General features: G+C 38.5%; 1 protein-coding gene across 2 annotated transcripts in view; it reads left to right on the forward strand.

Annotated features, from left to right (window-relative positions):
- The window catches only part of LRRC8C (leucine rich repeat containing 8 VRAC subunit C), a 76,180-nt gene extending 58,981 nt beyond the window's left edge, over positions 1-17,199 (forward strand). For both annotated transcript variants that reach the window (XM_019753282.2, XM_074335114.1), the window contains exon 3: positions 10,646-17,199. In XM_019753282.2, the coding sequence (XP_019608841.1) occupies positions 10,646-12,919 (2,274 nt within the window). In that variant the 3' untranslated portion in view covers positions 12,920-17,199. The remainder of the gene's footprint in view (positions 1-10,645) is intronic.
- Positions 17,200-17,545: the final 346 nt, after the last annotated feature.

The raw sequence follows: 17,545 nt of genomic DNA on the forward strand, positions 1-17,545 counted from the left end.
CCCAACCAAGAACTGAGTCACCTGCCTACTGTCTCCCTGACTGGATCTGTGAGATTCTGACATTATGGTGGAACATCAGAATACTGTGATAAAACATAATAGTACACTGGGGGCTGAAGGTTGGGTGCTGGAAACCACAAAAGAGTGTGTGAGAGATGGTGGAAAATCTTCTCAGAACAAGCCTAACACCCAGAACACATGAAGAAAATTATGCTAAGAAAAGCTGTCAACAAAACTGGCAGTTGAAATGATTCACTTGAGATGAAAGTAAGTTTTGAAATGAACAAGTTAAAATAAATATATGTAGAATAGTCAAAGAGATAAAGACATTTAAAAAGTAGGTAGCTATGACATAAGAACGAATGGTTATAAAAAATTCAGAAATCTTGGAAATAAAAAAGTCATTGAATATAAAAATATCAACAGGTAGAATAACTAGACTGCATTCAGTTGCAGAGAGAAATAATGAATTAGATAAGAGTTCTGAGCTTACCTAGAGCTCAGCAGAAAGGGATTTGAAAGGACACACTCAACACCCATGTTAGATTGAATGAAAAGCTCTAACATACGTTTAATAGGAACTGCAGAGCAAAGTGGAAGAAATGGTGGAGCAAGTTTTGAAGCAGTATTTAAAGAGATTCTTCTAAAATTTTCCGAAGTTGTATACTTACTACAGATGTTGAGCAGGATTAGTCCACATACATTCAAAATAAAGTGAAACTGTAGATCTGGGATTAAAGGTAAAATCTTAAAAGCTACCATAGAGAAAGATAGATTGCCCACTAAAGAAGAAACTCAAGAGAAATCCAAGATGGCGGAGTAGATAAATACTCTGCCTGTTTCCTCCTGTGAACACATTAAATATACAACTAAATTATAGAACAGTCAACCTGGAGAACCATCTGAAGTATGGCTTTTGTTTATAACTAAGGATAAAAAGAAGTCACCTTGAGACTGGTAGGAGGGGTGGAGACGAGAAGTGGGCAGGCCCCAAACCTCCACGTCGCAGTTGAGAACCGGCCACAGAGGTTCTCCCCAGAGAAGCAAGAGACCTCAGCCCCACACCAGCCTCCCCAGCCCAGGTACTGGCGCCGGGAAGAGGAGCCTCCACAATATCTGGCTGTGAAAAACAGTGGGGAGTCCATCCATCCGGGTGGGACAGAAGGCTGCGGGAAACACAAACATCCTCTTAAACTGCCTGTTTACAGACTGTCTCACTTGTAGGCACTGACCTTGGGCTCCAACAGAAGGACAGTAACTCAGGGGACATCGGAGGCATACAAGGGGCAGACTGAGGTGTGTGGCTTCCGGGTGAGGGCTGGAGGATGGTGGCCATTTTCCTGGTGTGTGGTCGTTCTCCCTTGCAGCTGGCAGGCAGGTGCCACCTTCCTCTGTTGAGCCGGCTCCCTCTGGCCAAATCTGAATCTCATTGGCCTGGTGAGCTTTACTATTCCACCGTGCTGACTCACTGAGACCCCACCCTACCCAATTTGCCCAACACCTGAGACATTTTCTCCAAGAGCAGCCAGCCCCGCTTGCCCTGCACTCTTTCTTGAAAAAAACTGTCAGAGTCTGCAGGACCCAGGCATGCAGCAGCTGGCCTCAGTGTACTCTACAACTTTTGCTGAGTAGCTCCAGGCTCAGCACTGGCACAAAACCAGAGTCTACATTAACCTGTTAACCACAATTCTTCCCACTCTAGTGACGCCTGAGACGCTTCCTCATCTAAGTCATGTACTGCATGAGGCTTTATCAGGGGCTGAACCTTAAGGGAGAGGGCAGGTGGCAGCAGGCCTCAGGGTATCCTGCTTTTTGTAGTGCTACCCCAGGCCCGGTACTGGTGGAAACCATCCTCAGTTTGCAGTGTGGCCTCTCCCACATGCCTCCAGGGTTAACACAGGCAGCAAACAACTGTGGATCACTTTGTAGTTCCTACCAGATAGTCCCTGGCCAGTCACAGACAGTGGGTGACCTGGCCCTGTACTGGTCACCAGAATGAACACACTTGGAGGTTGGCTTCAGACCACAGCAGAACACTACCCAATTAGCCCCACAAGTGGCATACTCAAAGGGTGGTCTCAATAGTCACAAGAGCCCACTGGTGTGAATCCCATTCACTGTGGCAAGCCCCCCACACAGCATCCTGTAACCTGTGGACATGGTCAAACCCCACAGCCGAACAGCCTGAGAGGGTCAGTCCTATCCACTGACATACCAGTAGCAGTCAAGGCTCAACTATAATAGGAGGGCAAACACAACTGACACAAGGGACACTCCTAGAGCACCTAAAGCTGGTGACCAGGGAGACTGCCACGGCACCTATTACATAAGGCCACCTAACCAAGACTGGGAGACATAGCAGATCTACCTAATATACAGAAACAGAGAGGCAGCCAAAATGAGGAAACAAAGAAATACATCTCAAATGAAAGAATAGGAGAAAACTCCAGAAACAGAACAAAACAAAATGGAGGCAAGCAACCTACCATATACAGAGTTCAAAACAATGGTTATAATAGTGCTCAAGGAACTTAGTGAGAACTTCAACAAAGAGATAGCAAGCATAAAAAAGGGCATAGAAACCATGAAAAAGAACCAGTCAGAAGTGAAGAATAGGATAACTGAAATGAAGAATGCCCTAGAAGGAATCACCAGCAGATTAGATGAAGCAGAGGATCGAATCAATGATTTGGAAGACAAGGTAGGAAAAATCACCCAATCGCAACAGCAAAAATAAAAAAGAATCCAAAACCTGAGGACAGATTAATAAGAGATCTCTGGGACAGCATGAAGAATAGCAATACTTGCATCATAGGTGTATCAGAGGAGAAGAGAGCAAGCAAGGGATTGAGAACCTATTTGAAGAAATAAAAACTGAAAACTTCCCTAGCCTGGTGAAGGAAATAGACATACAAGTCCAGGAAGCAGCAGAGGTCCCAAACAAATGAACCAAAACAGGCCCGTGCCAAGACACATTATAATTAGAATGGCCAAGGTTAAAGACATCCTAAAAGCAGCAAAAGAAAGGCTACTAGTAATCAGAAACAAATGGAATAATAAAATGCTGAAGGGAAATTAGAGAATTTTATAACTTACTAAACTATTACTATTCAAGACAATGCAATATAAACATGTTCAAACATACAGGTATATGAGTTTTCTATCCACACACCCTTATTAAAAGAATAATTAAGGAATATACTTCAACCAAAAGGAAAATGAGCCCAGGAAGAACATACAGGATCTAAGAAACTGCTGAGCACATGATTTAATAAATATATAAACACAATCACACATAGATTATCCAAAAAAAATGGGTGTTTCAAAAGAAAGCTAAAACAAACTCTGGGAACAACAAAATAGGGTAGTTCAGTGGTACTTGAAACATGGGACATAGGGATACTGAAAATCTCAAAGTGTATATGTTTTAAGAAATTATAGATAACCTCTATTATAGAAATACAGTTTACACCTTCCTAACGAGCTGAGTGGGATGGGAAATAAAAAATATGGAAAATATTATCAATACAATAGGAGGCAGGAAAAGGGAAGGAAAGATATTTATAAAAATTAAAAATACAGAAATAAAGTTAAATATTAATAAATATTTAAATATGAGTTGGCAAAATAATGTAATGGATTGAATTCATTTGTGAAAAGAAAGAGGTGATTTGTTTTTGCTTTTGTTTTTGAACCCATAAAACAGACCCCTAAGTGATTAAACATGATACGAAAAACCAGAGAAAAGCTGTTGGAGCCCTGTTAGTATCAGAGAGCATTTAGCCCTCCATCTTCAAGAATGCGCTCTTTATCGAAACAAGATATATATTTGAGTTCTAAGACATATGTAAATTCTTGTAACCACCATCATCACATCATAAAGAAGAATCTCAACACTCTGAGGAATTCCCTGGTCCTGAGCCTTTGCAGTGCACCTCTGTCAACTGCTGATCTGTTCTCTCTTCTATTTTACAGAATGCCATGTAAAATCAGACAGCATGTAACTTTTTGAGACTGGCACTGGTTTTAATAGAGAAAATGCCTAAATGCACATCATCATGGGAATGTGATTAATAAATTATAGCACGTCCACACTGTGTAATTCTGTGGTCCTTAGAATGAAGTAGATCCCTATGTGCCAATATATTAGGGTCTCCAAGACATACTATGAAAATGAAAATATCAAGGTGAAGGAACAGTACACATAGTAAGGTTTCATGTGTTTATATGTCATATATACTATGTAAATGTGCAGATACATATCTGGAAGAGATACTCCAGACTCATTAGAACTTACTAAGGAATGGCATGGGAATCAGGAAAGATTAAAGGAGGACTCTACCTTCTGTGTTAAAAAGTGTTTTTTAAGAAAAATAGATTTATGATAGCAAAAAAATAAAATATTTAGGCATAACTTAACAATAAATGTTCAACACCTATGTGAGGAAAGCTATAAAACACAAAATTAGAAACATTGTGGAGAGGAAGAATCAACACCATAAAGATGTCAGTTCTTCGTATTAATTTATAAATGTGTAATCCCAATAAAAGTACCACCAAGGTTTGTTTTCTTTCAAGATACGTTGATTATAAAGTTCACTGTGAAAGACAAGTCTGAATTTGAGCATTTGTCACACTAATTACCGATGTAGTTGTCTTTTCCCGTGCTTGACCTTGAAGGGCTTATCTTGGTATCCCTAACATAATAGATGACCGATAGTAGATCCTCCAAAATGGTTGACTTCCTCTGAGACTCAGCACTTACGTTCTACATGTCCTACCCCACCCGCATCCATGTCATTTATATCCCTGGCATGTAATAGGTAAGCTGGCCCTTACTTGTGTCATTCTTTCTTTGTTACTTCAAGCAGTTTTTCTGAAGTTGAGTGGTTTGGTTTTGTTCTTGTTTTGTTTTACTTTAACCTCAGCTCTCTGGTGTCTCATTCAAGCAAATACCGCATTGCTTTTCTGGAAACTGCCTAAATTAAGTAGATATTATTTTTACATTGTAATAATGGGTATTATGATTCTAACAAATGACTGAAAATCAAGTAACCATCAAAGATATATCATGCAAAGATCATGAATATTAATGACTTAAAATCGTGAAAGTTACTATTAAAAGGCCCTAATTTTGCACTGACTGCTCAAGATAATTCAATATGCGAGAAAATATGTACATACTTCACTTAAAAATGTATCTTTTGCTGGTATAAATTTGATAATTACAATTTTAAATATTTCTTTTCCTGGATATGAGCAGCATTTCAGAGCATGATTTCGATGAGTTTAAGGAAGCTTGATTTTTCATTTTCTCTTGAGAACATTTCCCTGTAGAAAGCAAAAGCAAGAAATTCAGTTATTTCATTGACCTTAGAATTAAGGAAGCTGAGTTCCTTTTTTTCCAAAAACATCTCTTGTGTTATCTCAAAATAGTTGACAAATGAGAATTCATGAATCCAAATTTTAGTGAGTCCAATTTTCTAATCCCTGCAACCCTTTGGTTTCTTTTCCAGAAATATTACCTAGATATATTAGCATAGTCATGGAACAAATTTATATGTATATTTTTACTCCTCCAAGGACTTTAATTGTAAAAACTAGAGGAGCATTTTACACAGTTCTGTCACCTAGATGTCAGCTGCTTCTTAGGATCTAGGGTACATTGGGTCAAATTCCAGGCCACAGCCCTTCCCAAATTCTGGCAGACTCCTGGAAGGATTAGGTTCTCATGGTCCCATTTCCGGCTTCCATGGAAACAGTTTAGATTATAGATGTTTACTGTCCCAGGCAAACTGTCCCTGTCTGTACGGTTTGATCCAAGAATGAAATTTAGCCCCTGTTTGCTGTAATTTCTAGAAAATTCCTTCATAAAAAGTGTGTGTGTGTGTGTGTGTGTGTGTGTGTGTGTGTGTGTGTTTAGCAGATTTTACCAAAGGTTTGGGGAAGATTGAAAGGTATTTACATCTCAAAATAGAAATTATAAGTGTATACTCCAGCCCCCCACCACGTCGCTTAACCTATTTCCTTCAATCCTATCCCCTCTCTGTTCTGACTCACCTCCTCTTCCTCCAAACCTGTTTCTCCCAATATAGAGGAGGCAGTTTAACCATCTTTGTTGCCTTGGCTTTGTTCTCAGTGACCTTTGTTCTCAGTGACTCACCTTCTTCTGTGTCCCTCTCCTCCTCATTCCCAAACTAACTTAGATATTTTCCTTAACATAGATGATTTCATCCAAGAATTATTCTCATAGCCCCTTTTAGGATAGTAACTTTCTCACCTTTGTATATTTTGGATCAGATTCCCTTGTTCATTTTGCTTTTTAAATTTTTTTCTCTTCCCAATTTCTTTTCCCTCCTTTTCTCCCTCCTCCTATACAAACACACCATGTAGCTCTAGTCTCAAGCCTTTTTCCTCCAAAAGCCGTCTCAGGGTTGCCCCTAGAAAAAATGGTGGAAATCCTCATTGTGATGTGTGCATACGAGCTGGGATGGTCTGAGCCCCAGTGGTCTGTAGAATGGGATGGGGTGGGGGCTTTCTCCCTGTGCCTTCCCCAAGCCCTCTCCCTGGTCCTGCACCAGCAGCCTGGAGCCCTTTTTTAATGCTTGGTTTACACTCTAATCTTCAAAGTACTGGGTAAAGGTAAAGGTAAAGAGAAGTGAGGTAGATACAGTAAGTGCTCACTTAACATCGTCTATATGTTTTGTGACTTTACGTGAAATGATGTGTAAAATAAACAATTTTACCAGAGGCTAATTGATATAAACAGAGTTAAGGTCCAGTGACATCTCATCCATGATGTGACAAAATGACATTGCATGAAACGGCGTTATATGAGGACCTGCTGTGTAGGTGTAATTAGACAAACTTCTCAAAAGAGCAGAAGAGGTAACACAAAAACTTGCAAGTTCTTACAAACTGCTGTTATTTATAAACATACCACAAAAACACCCTTTACTTTTCTTTTACTTTTTTTTTTTCTGGAAGCCCGTCTGTTTTATTTTTTTGTTTTCTCTTTTATTACACCTTTCAAAATAGGGATCCTTCTCCCACTTCTTAAACTTGTAGTGTTCCAAAAGACTGTTTCTATCAAACATGGAGGTTAACTTCCTTCCTCGCTCCTGTGGCTATTTTACTGTTTAAATCTTCACCCTCTTTACTCTTGAACTCTGTGATCTGCCCTATTCTTTTTCATAGTCCTGGATCGGACAACTTGCCATTACATTCCTTGGGAATTCTACTCTGAGCTGCGTCTCTCTGGAGTCTTCCTACAACATGTTCTCTCAGCAACAAGAGCAGCTTTTGTTCTTCGCGACTAAATTTCAGGGTTTTTTCCTACTCTCTGCTCAGTTCTGAGTAGTTAACACCTTCTGGAAAATAGATCACTGTCTTTACCGTCCTAGGATTTAAGTAGGCACGTTTTTTAAATGATACCTTCATAAAATTTGAAAGAGAAATATGGCGTCAGAAGGCTGAAAGGAACTTCTGGAGATCGTATGTGTATTACCCTCCTATGCTGGACCATTCTCTATGAAAGCATCCTAACAGAAAAGTGGTGAAGTGAGGAGACCATGTGGAGTGGTGGAAGAATTCTAGGCTGTAAACAGAACAGGTTTAAATTCCTGCTCTATCATTTTCTAGCTGTGTGACCTTGGGCAAGTATTAGCTTAATTGTCCAAACTTTGGTATGTTACATTTCTTCTTCTATAGAATGGGGAGAATAGGACCTGTCTCCCTTACATGGCAGATGCTAGCTGATCAGGTGTTTGTGCAGAATATAAAAAGGCATCCCCACTGTGTGGCCATAGCCCCAAGGGCACACAGCTGAGAAAGGGGAGCCAAGCAGGACTTCAGCCCATGCGTGCCCCTTAGCTGGGCACCCTGGTGCAGTGTGTAACCTAAAACCTATCCAAGCTCCAGCCATGCAGACATCTTCCACCACTGGGAGCAAGCCTGGGAGGGCTGGGCAGAGGGACAGTAAAGGGCCTGCCTGGTTTCTTGGCCGGGATTTAGCACCTTAATAAGGTACCTTTTTGCCTCCTAAGTGATCTTGCTTTCACGCTGGTTCTTCTGTATTTTCATCCCACCACTAACAATGTCACATTAGCTCCAAGGTGTTGCTCTTGGAGAAGGTGCTCAGGGAAGCACTCCTTTCCCCGCTGGTCTTAAGCCTCCACCTTCTGCCTACTTCAAAGATTGTCCAAGCATTTAATGAGACCACGAATGGGAAAACTTCTAGAACATGACACAAACAATGACTTTCTTCTGTGTTTCCCTGAAAATAAAACCTAGCCGGACAATCAGCTCTAATGCATGTTTTGGAGCAAAAATTAGTATAAGACCAGATCTTATTTTGCTATGAGGCCGGGTCTTATATAATATATAATATAATTAATATAATACCAGGTCTTATATTAATTTTTGCTCCAAAAGACACATTAGAGCTGATTGTCTGGCTAGGTCTTATTTTCAGGGAAACAGGGTTGTTTCTCTTTTATATTCCTTCAAAATAGTCTGGCGTTTATGTAGGCCTTCTCCTACTATTTTCTGTTCCTGGAGTTTCCATGGTAGAATTGACTCCCAAGATATATGAAGGATGCTCCATTGAGATGTGAGATAAAAATTAAAACTTTATATTTATCTTAAAGGGAAAGGAATTAAACTTTTCTAGTATTTGACATAGGGATTGACAGTATTTAATGGACATAATTATGAATAAACAGATATAAACTGAGTGGGCATGCTCAACATTTTTTTCCCTGAGAAAGGTAAGTGATAAAAATGTTTGCAAACCACTACTCAATTCTCACACCTCTGTAGCCGCTGAACCCTCTGAATGTAATCACATTTATTATTCTTCCCTGCTTTCTTTTGATTGACATAAGAAGTAGTTGCCCCTGCTTTATCTTCCAGGACAGAGCTTTTATCAATCTTGTGGTGGGTGGAGCTTCCGCCTCTTCCCCTGACCTCATTTTTTCACTGTTATCTGCATAGGATATGGGAAGCAGTGAGCTCTTTCCCTAAAACAGGAATAATTTATATAAGGTAATTTGTAATTTAGGATGAAGTCAGATTGGGATCTTTTTAGTTTAATCCTAGAAATTCAGTAAAATAAAATAGAAATGTGGTTCTAGGTCCAGGTGGGCTGCGCTAGATGACATTAGCAAGTTACTTAACATTTCTATGTCTTGGTCTCCTCATCTGTGAAATGGGAATAAGAGTGCCTGCCTCATTAGGTTAAGGTGACAATTAAAAGAATTAATACCCATGGCATTTTTAGAATAGGGTTAGTTGCATGTTAAACACAACAGAAATTTGCTGCTGTCATCACTGTAATCCCCATCCCTATCTTCATCCCTCAGAGAGGTATGGTCCACACCCGACCTATTCAACTCCAAACTGTTAGTACTAGTGTCAGTTCTGGATTCATTTACTTTCCCATTAAATAGATACTGGTGATCTCTTATGTATCAGGCACTCTACTGGGTGTTGGGTGCTCCACTCAATTGTCAAACCTTGTACTTCTGTCTGGTGAGCTGTATCTCCCATGTCACCAGCTCGTGGCCGTAGCAGTCCACTTTGCAATAGATTCAGTTTCTACTTCTCTAATCAATATAAAGGGCTTTCCTGTTACAAAAGCACTAAGCATTTTGCAGTTGTAGAATCACTAAACACTAGGGATTTCCAGCTATTTGATATTTTAAGGTACAAATAGACTTTCCCTGCATTATTAATTCCACATCTTATTGCTGTCAATCCCTTGGTTATTATTCCTCCTCTGAACTGTTTACTTATTGTTCAAAGAGTTCCGTTTACATGTACTTCTTCCTGAGGATGATTCCTACAGGAAGATATAAGGTGTATTCTGCCTCATACTAATCTTCAAAAGGATACATTCTCTCTTACCCAAATTGCAATCTTAGGAGACTGCTGGACATTTTCACAGCTTAATATTCTTTTCAGCAAATTGAAGTACTGGTAGAGAGATAGAAGTCCTCAACATAATATTTTATGTAAAAAGCTAGCAAGTTTAAACATAATTATTTTGCTATTGAACACTTCTGTATTCTTTTACCTCTCTCTGAAGAAATGGTTTTTATAAAAGCCTAGTAAATTCCCATTATATTAAAGCCATTCACATCCATCTGTGCATGTAGTCCAGGATATGGGTAGATAGAAAAGGGGAAATGATAAAGACAGGATTTCTTCCAGATTTCCTCCTTCCAGTCCTTTTACTTGTCAAGCTAATATAATCTTGGGAGCTATCCAGTTCGAGACTGAGCCTGATAAAGGGATATACTTCCCAGACCAAAGACTGATTCTCCCAGGCTCCAGTGAGAGAAAAAATGGAAATTTTTTTTAAATGTATGACTGTTCTTTAAATATTTATTTTGTTGTGAATTGTTTTATGTCTTAACAAAACTGCTGTTTTATGTCATAATTTAAACAGGAATAACAAAGTGATGTATTTTATTTTTCCAGCATGTGGTGTAAGAATAAAATCTTGGTGCTGGAATTAAACCTTGTATTCTCCAGACAAAGGAAATGGACATTTATTGGATGTGATTGCTGCTTTCTTTGCACTAATGCTATTATGAAAGCTCTTTGAATAATATAATTTGAAAATATTATTTCTGTGTTTCAGGTCATGCAAGACAAGATCATTTGCCTTCCGAAAAGAGTTCAGACTTCTCAGAACCACTCTTCCGTTTCAAATGTCTCTCAAGCAGTTGCCGGGACCACCCCCCTACCTCCACCTAAACCATCTCCGACTAACCCCGTCACTGTGGAAATGAAGGGCCTGAAGACAGACCTGGACCTTCAGCAGTACAGTTTCATAAACCAGATGTGCTATGAGCGTGCCCTCCACTGGTATGCCAAGTATTTCCCTTACCTTGTCCTCATCCATACCCTAATCTTCATGCTCTGCAGCAACTTTTGGTTCAAATTCCCTGGCTCCAGCTCTAAAATAGAACATTTCATCTCCATCCTGGGGAAGTGTTTTGACTCTCCCTGGACTACACGGGCTTTATCGGAAGTGTCTGGGGAGGACTCAGAAGAGAAGGACAACAGGAAGAACAACATGAGCAGGTCCAACACCGTCCAGTCTGGCCCAGAAGGCAACCTGGTCAACTCTCAGTCGTTAAAGTCAATTCCTGAAAAGTTTGTGGTTGATAAATCCACTGCAGGGGCTCTGGATAAGAAGGAAGGGGAGCAAGCAAAGGCCTTATTTGAGAAGGTGAAGAAGTTCAGGCTGCATGTGGAAGAAGGAGACATACTCTATGCTATGTATGTTCGCCAGACTGTACTTAAGGTTATAAAATTCCTAATCATCATTGCATATAACAGCGCCCTGGTTTCCAAAGTCCAGTTTACAGTGGACTGTAATGTTGACATTCAGGACATGACTGGATATAAAAACTTTTCTTGCAATCATACCATGGCGCACTTGTTCTCAAAACTCTCCTTCTGCTACCTATGCTTTGTAAGTATCTACGGATTGACGTGCCTTTACACCTTATACTGGCTGTTCTACCGTTCTCTAAGGGAGTACTCCTTTGAGTATGTCCGGCAGGAGACTGGAATTGATGATATTCCGGATGTGAAAAATGACTTTGCTTTTATGCTTCATATGATAGATCAGTATGACCCTCTGTATTCCAAGAGATTCGCAGTGTTCTTGTCTGAAGTAAGTGAAAACAAATTAAAGCAGCTGAACTTAAATAATGAGTGGACTCCCGATAAACTGAGGCAGAAGCTACAGACAAATGCCCATAACCGGCTGGAGTTGCCTCTTATCATGCTCTCTGGCCTTCCAGACACTGTGTTTGAAATCACCGAGTTGCAATCTCTAAAACTTGAGATCATTAAGAACGTAATGATACCAGCCACCATTGCACAGCTAGACAATCTCCAAGAGCTCTCTCTACACCAGTGCTCTGTTAAAATCCACAGCGCGGCACTCTCTTTCCTAAAGGAAAACCTCAAAGTCTTGAGCGTCAAGTTTGATGATATGAGGGAGCTGCCCCCTTGGATGTACGGACTCCGGAATCTGGAAGAGCTCTACCTGGTTGGCTCTCTAAGTCATGATATTTCAAAAAATGTCACCCTTGAGTCTCTGCGGGATCTCAAGAGCCTTAAAATTCTCTCTATCAAAAGCAACGTTTCCAAAATCCCTCAGGCAGTGGTTGATGTTTCCAGCCATCTCCAGAAGATGTGCATACATAACGATGGCACCAAGCTGGTGATGCTCAACAATTTAAAGAAGATGACCAATCTGACAGAGCTGGAACTGGTCCACTGTGACCTGGAGCGCATTCCTCATGCTGTGTTCAGCCTGCTCAGCCTCCAGGAATTGGACCTCAAGGAAAATAATCTGAAATCTATAGAAGAAATCGTTAGCTTCCAGCACTTGAGAAAGTTGACAGTGCTAAAACTGTGGCATAACAGCATCACCTATATCCCAGAGCATATAAAGAAACTCACCAGCCTGGAGCGTCTGTCTTTTAGTCACAATAAAATAGAGGTGCTGCCTTCCCACCTCTTCCTATGCAACAAAATCCGATACTTGGACTTATCCTACAATGACATTCGATTTATCCCACCTGAAATCGGAGTTCTACAAAGTTTACAGTATTTTTCCATCACTTGTAACAAAGTGGAGAGCCTTCCAGATGAACTCTACTTTTGCAAGAAACTTAAAACTCTGAAGATTGGGAAAAACAGCCTGTCAATACTTTCACCGAAAATTGGAAATTTACTATTTCTTTCCTACTTAGATGTTAAAGGCAATCACTTTGAAATCCTCCCTCCCGAACTGGGTGACTGTCGAGCTCTGAAGAGAACTGGTTTGGTTGTGGAAGATGCTCTGTTTGAAACTCTGCCTTCTGATATCCGGGAGCAAATGAAAACAGAATAACTTATTTTTGTTTAAAGTTTGACTGAAACATGCTTCTACCAAATACAGTATAAATAATTAGGTAGTCTTAATGCCTTTCCTACTTTATGTTTGTTTGTTTTTTTCTTTTCACACGAAACAAAATGTACACAAAAATCTGAGTCAGGAGTATGTATTTTTTAATAAAAATTTAATTGTATTTTTTCAATATTAATATTTTAAAGTTTTATTTGTCCTGGAACCTAATGTACCTATTATTGTTTTCTACTGACAGAAACAGATGGTTCCATATGTTTTTGTTTTGATTTGTTTCTGTTGTTTTAGTATTTTTTTTCAGTTCATTCTTGCGAAAGGGAGGGAATTTTAAGTTGCATGCTTTTTGGTGTTTTTTTAATAGATAAAGATATTTTGCCAAGGTCATTTTTAGCTTGTTTACACCTGTACAGTTCCTTGTTTTGGTTGTCATTGTGTGTATACCAAGGAATCTGTGCCAGTTATTTTAATACCAGCTGCCTTCTCCATTGGCCAAGCCCTTCATTCTATAGAAAACTCTGAAATTTAAATTCACATAAGTGCATTGTCACAGACTATTTATTTTAAATTTTTCCCCACCTCCAACAGAACCCTAAATTATGTCACTTCATATACCTGACAGTTAAAGTTATCCTTAGGCAAGGATTTTGTAAGTGAATAAAGACAATAATCTTCCATAGTTGACATGCTTGAACTGGTGGTTTATAATTTAATTGATTTCCATTTTTACGAACCTTTAAAAATACTTAAAAACTAAATACAGAGGCTTCCCCCCCTTTAATCTCAATAGAGCTCTCTAGTACTGGTGAACAACCTTAGAGAAGCTCGATTTATTTTAATTAAAATAGGTAATTAAATTTAAAAGTCATAGAATTAGAAGCCTGGTTTTGAGTAATTTAATCATCTTTGATATCATAATAGGTAGATACATTAGATGGAAAAACATTTCACTACTAAAGCACTCCGTTAGAGGGCTGATGCACGCCTGTCAGGCCCACGGGTTCCTCCGGGCAGTGTAGCAGTGGAATCTATTCAAATTCTGCCTGTTGCACAAAACATATGTAGACTATATATTAATCAATTTCCCTCAAGTCTGCCCTTGCTGTGATTACTAGTGATGCAAGCACAGAAACTCATCTGCTCTCTTTGGCTTAAAATTAGTAGCTCATGTAAAATGGTTCTGTTCCTTTTCTTTTTTTTTTTTTAAAGTGTGACTAAATTGCTAAGTGGATGTCACTTAGGAATAATTTTTGCCTGATGGTCAGCAAAGCTTTTATTTATCTTTCTACTTAAAAATTCAACATAATATGGGTCTTGGGCAAAATTTTTCCCTAGCTATTAAACTGTCTGGAACAGGAAAATGAAACACTATTTGTGCCCTCAATCTAAGACCAGTGCTACTGATCATGGAATTTTGTTTTATTTACCAAATTACATTGACCGTTTTACAAGCCGTAGCCTCATCTAAGAAATGACTGAACAATGAGAGAAAGTGGGAAGATGATTTGGGGTTTCAAAATGTTGCTTTTAAAATTGGCTCCTTGATCCTGGTGACGTTGCTCAGTGCTACTTTCAGTCATATATGGAATACACCTAAAGGAACTGCTGAGCAGCTATATGTACCTCGATTCTGGTTTAAGTGTTACAGTACATCATGGAGTGTAGGGTTTGGGAAAGAGAGGCTTTTCATTTATTTAATATAATCACGTAGACCAAAGTGCTTCACTATTTCTGTATTGGAATGGTGATTTTGTATAGCAGATTTATTTGATCTGGAATTGAAACATGTTAAAATAGTAACATGGTTATATTTCTTGTAGGATAAAATATCCAATTCCAGAATATTGTTAGGATCCTGATTTTGAACAATATGTTGTATTTGGAAACATAGCCCTATCGGATTTAAACAACCAACCAAACAAAAAACCTAGAAGATTGTCCATAGCTGAGCATGACAAAAATACCCTGTTGAAAGGTAAACTGAGATAACTACTGGCAAAACACTGGGTGCAGTATTTTTCTGTATAAAATATATAGTTATTTTCTATGTCACCCTTCCAAAGGGATCTATTCAGGTCAAAAATCATATTTATGCTGAAGTCTTTATCTGGTGTTAACTCATAACCTCATATGGGTTTATAACTGAAGTCTCTAATAATTAGTTTTTATCACTTGTAACAATTTACTCAAAATTCCAAAAGAATTTTATTTGCTTTCTTAATGATTTTACAGGCTGCCCCTTAACCTATATCCTAGATAATATCCAATAAATCAGTACAGTTCGATGACTTTATGTTTTAACACAAAAGGAAAATTCATAGATGTTTCTATTAGACTTTATAAAAATTCAGAATTCTCAAACTTTATCTTGATAGAGTCTAAATTTTCTGACTCGGGCCCTTTTTGATATTATAGATTTTTGCTCACATTATTAAGTAAAAAGTGTTCAATTACTATTTAGCCTTTAAATGGGAAACTCAGGTAAATGAACTGCTGACTTTTCTAAAGTCCTTTAACAGATCAACTCCATATAAAAGGGGTGTTTACCTAATCCCTTTCTGTATTTTACAAGTGCTCTTGCTAAAAAAAAAAAAAAAAGAACAGCTAGCTCTATTTCTCCAACCTCTATACAATTCATGAGAAACTGCTTAAGTAAACATAGAAACACCATATGTACTCATAATTCCTATGGCTGCTTGAAGCCCATAACGGGTACGCTTTTTGGTCAGTTTTAACGCTTACGTGTAGAGCAGTCTGGCTTATGGTCTGATTGAAACAGAGTATATAAATATATCCCAATGGAACTCACCTAAGAAGGCCACACCTCAGAAAACTAGTTATGTGTTTTTGTTTTGTTTTGTTAATACAACATTTTTAATATAAAATTTCTTGATGCAATGAAGCCTATTTTTTACAGTCATGAAGTTTTCTTATTGTTCATCCACCTTTTTTCTGGCTATTACATGTCCCATGTACCTATTGTAATGAGTTCTCTAACAAGGCATCCTGCTTTTTCAGAAAGGCATGGAAAATATACCTGCTGTGAGTATTTTGTTTATTTAGGGGTGCCTCCTTATCTGTTTCTCAAGCCATTTTTGTAGAGAGGGGCTTAAAAACAACCTGGAATCTTCCTTGAGGAAAGTTCAAGTTCTTGCAATATGCTGTCTTAGGATTTCTGATATCAAGAGGAAACAAAATCTTTATATCTCTTGTTTCCATTTCCCCAAGAATGTTGCTATTATTTATTTCCTAATTCTACTCTAAGAAAAGTCCAGTTTTAAATAGTTTATTTTACTCTAATTTCATACCAAATATCTGATCAATAGTAATGCTATATTTATTTAAACAGTGAACATTCATGATCGATCCATCTTTAAGGAAACTGTCAGCAGTACTTAGTAGTAAGTAGATAAGATAAATTTTCAATATAATTTCAATTTGTGTTTAGAGCCTAAAGATTGAATTCACATTCTCCTGTCAATCCGCAATGTGAGAATGCTATTCACATTTGGGTAGGATCTCAATAACTCAGGGCAGGGTTCCATACTAACCTTAAGTTAGCAAAACAGTAGTTATTAGTAAGGAAGATGCCTCAAAGGTCTGTAAGATTTTCTCACCTTTTCTTGTCTATTCAGAAGACACATTATAAGAAAACTTGGACAGTCTTGACCAGACCTGCCACTGATTTTTCAGCCTTATGCCTCAGTGACATGTTTCTAATACAATTTCATACCAGCCTTCCAAATTAGGGATCCACTCTTACTCCATCTTCCCAAGCTATTCACTGATAATGGTAACATCCTGAAGTTCATTTTGAGGAAAGGTAAGAGGGTCTCCTCCCACCTCAAGAATTTTATTTTCAATCAGAAGACCTTGAAAAAGGTTATGTAACTTTGAACAACTTAATTTCTTGACCATATTAAATAACAGTTCCTATGCATGTTTTTAATTTGGGATAAGTTTGCTTTCTGCTGAATACTGTTCCCTCTCCCACCTGATTCTGCCTCTTCCATGAATATTTTTACTGGGTTTGAAACTCAAAGCCTGATGTGCTCACTCAGTTTTCCTTCTGCCACTTGTTTTCTCTCACTGTCTATATGTGTTCAGATTGTGTCAAATGCTGGCAGAACCTCTAAGGCTGTCAAGAAAATGCTTGAAAGTTGATTTGTCATCGTGCAAATTCATGATCAAATGTCTTAATGTTATTTGGCTATGTAGTACATAGGAACAGAAAATAACTTAAATAAAGTCATTTTTGTAATTTAAAATTGAGGTGTGTCCCTTTCTTATTCATTTAGAGAATCATGTTTATCTTTTGCGTTTCTGTTGTAGTTTTGCGTATTCTGTTACTAAGGCTACCTGTACTTTGCAGGAAATGAGCCGCATGCATTCTTTCACTTTGTGTTTAGCCAGTTTCTGCAATTGTTACTAATTATTTCCTTCCTTAATTCACTGTACTGCATCTTACCCAAGGTGCCCCTGGAGTTTTCATTTGGGTAATTAGTGCCTTAATATGTAATCTGGAGTGCAATTTCTCTGCATTTGCCAGGTCAGATTGTACAATTGCTATCCTGCCCAGCTTTCAGTAAATACTTGGTGGTAATGATTGTGGTT

This window comes from Rhinolophus sinicus, linkage group LG06 (genome assembly GCF_036562045.2).
Source record: "Rhinolophus sinicus isolate RSC01 linkage group LG06, ASM3656204v1, whole genome shotgun sequence".
Classification (NCBI taxonomy): Eukaryota; Metazoa; Chordata; class Mammalia; order Chiroptera; family Rhinolophidae; genus Rhinolophus; species Rhinolophus sinicus.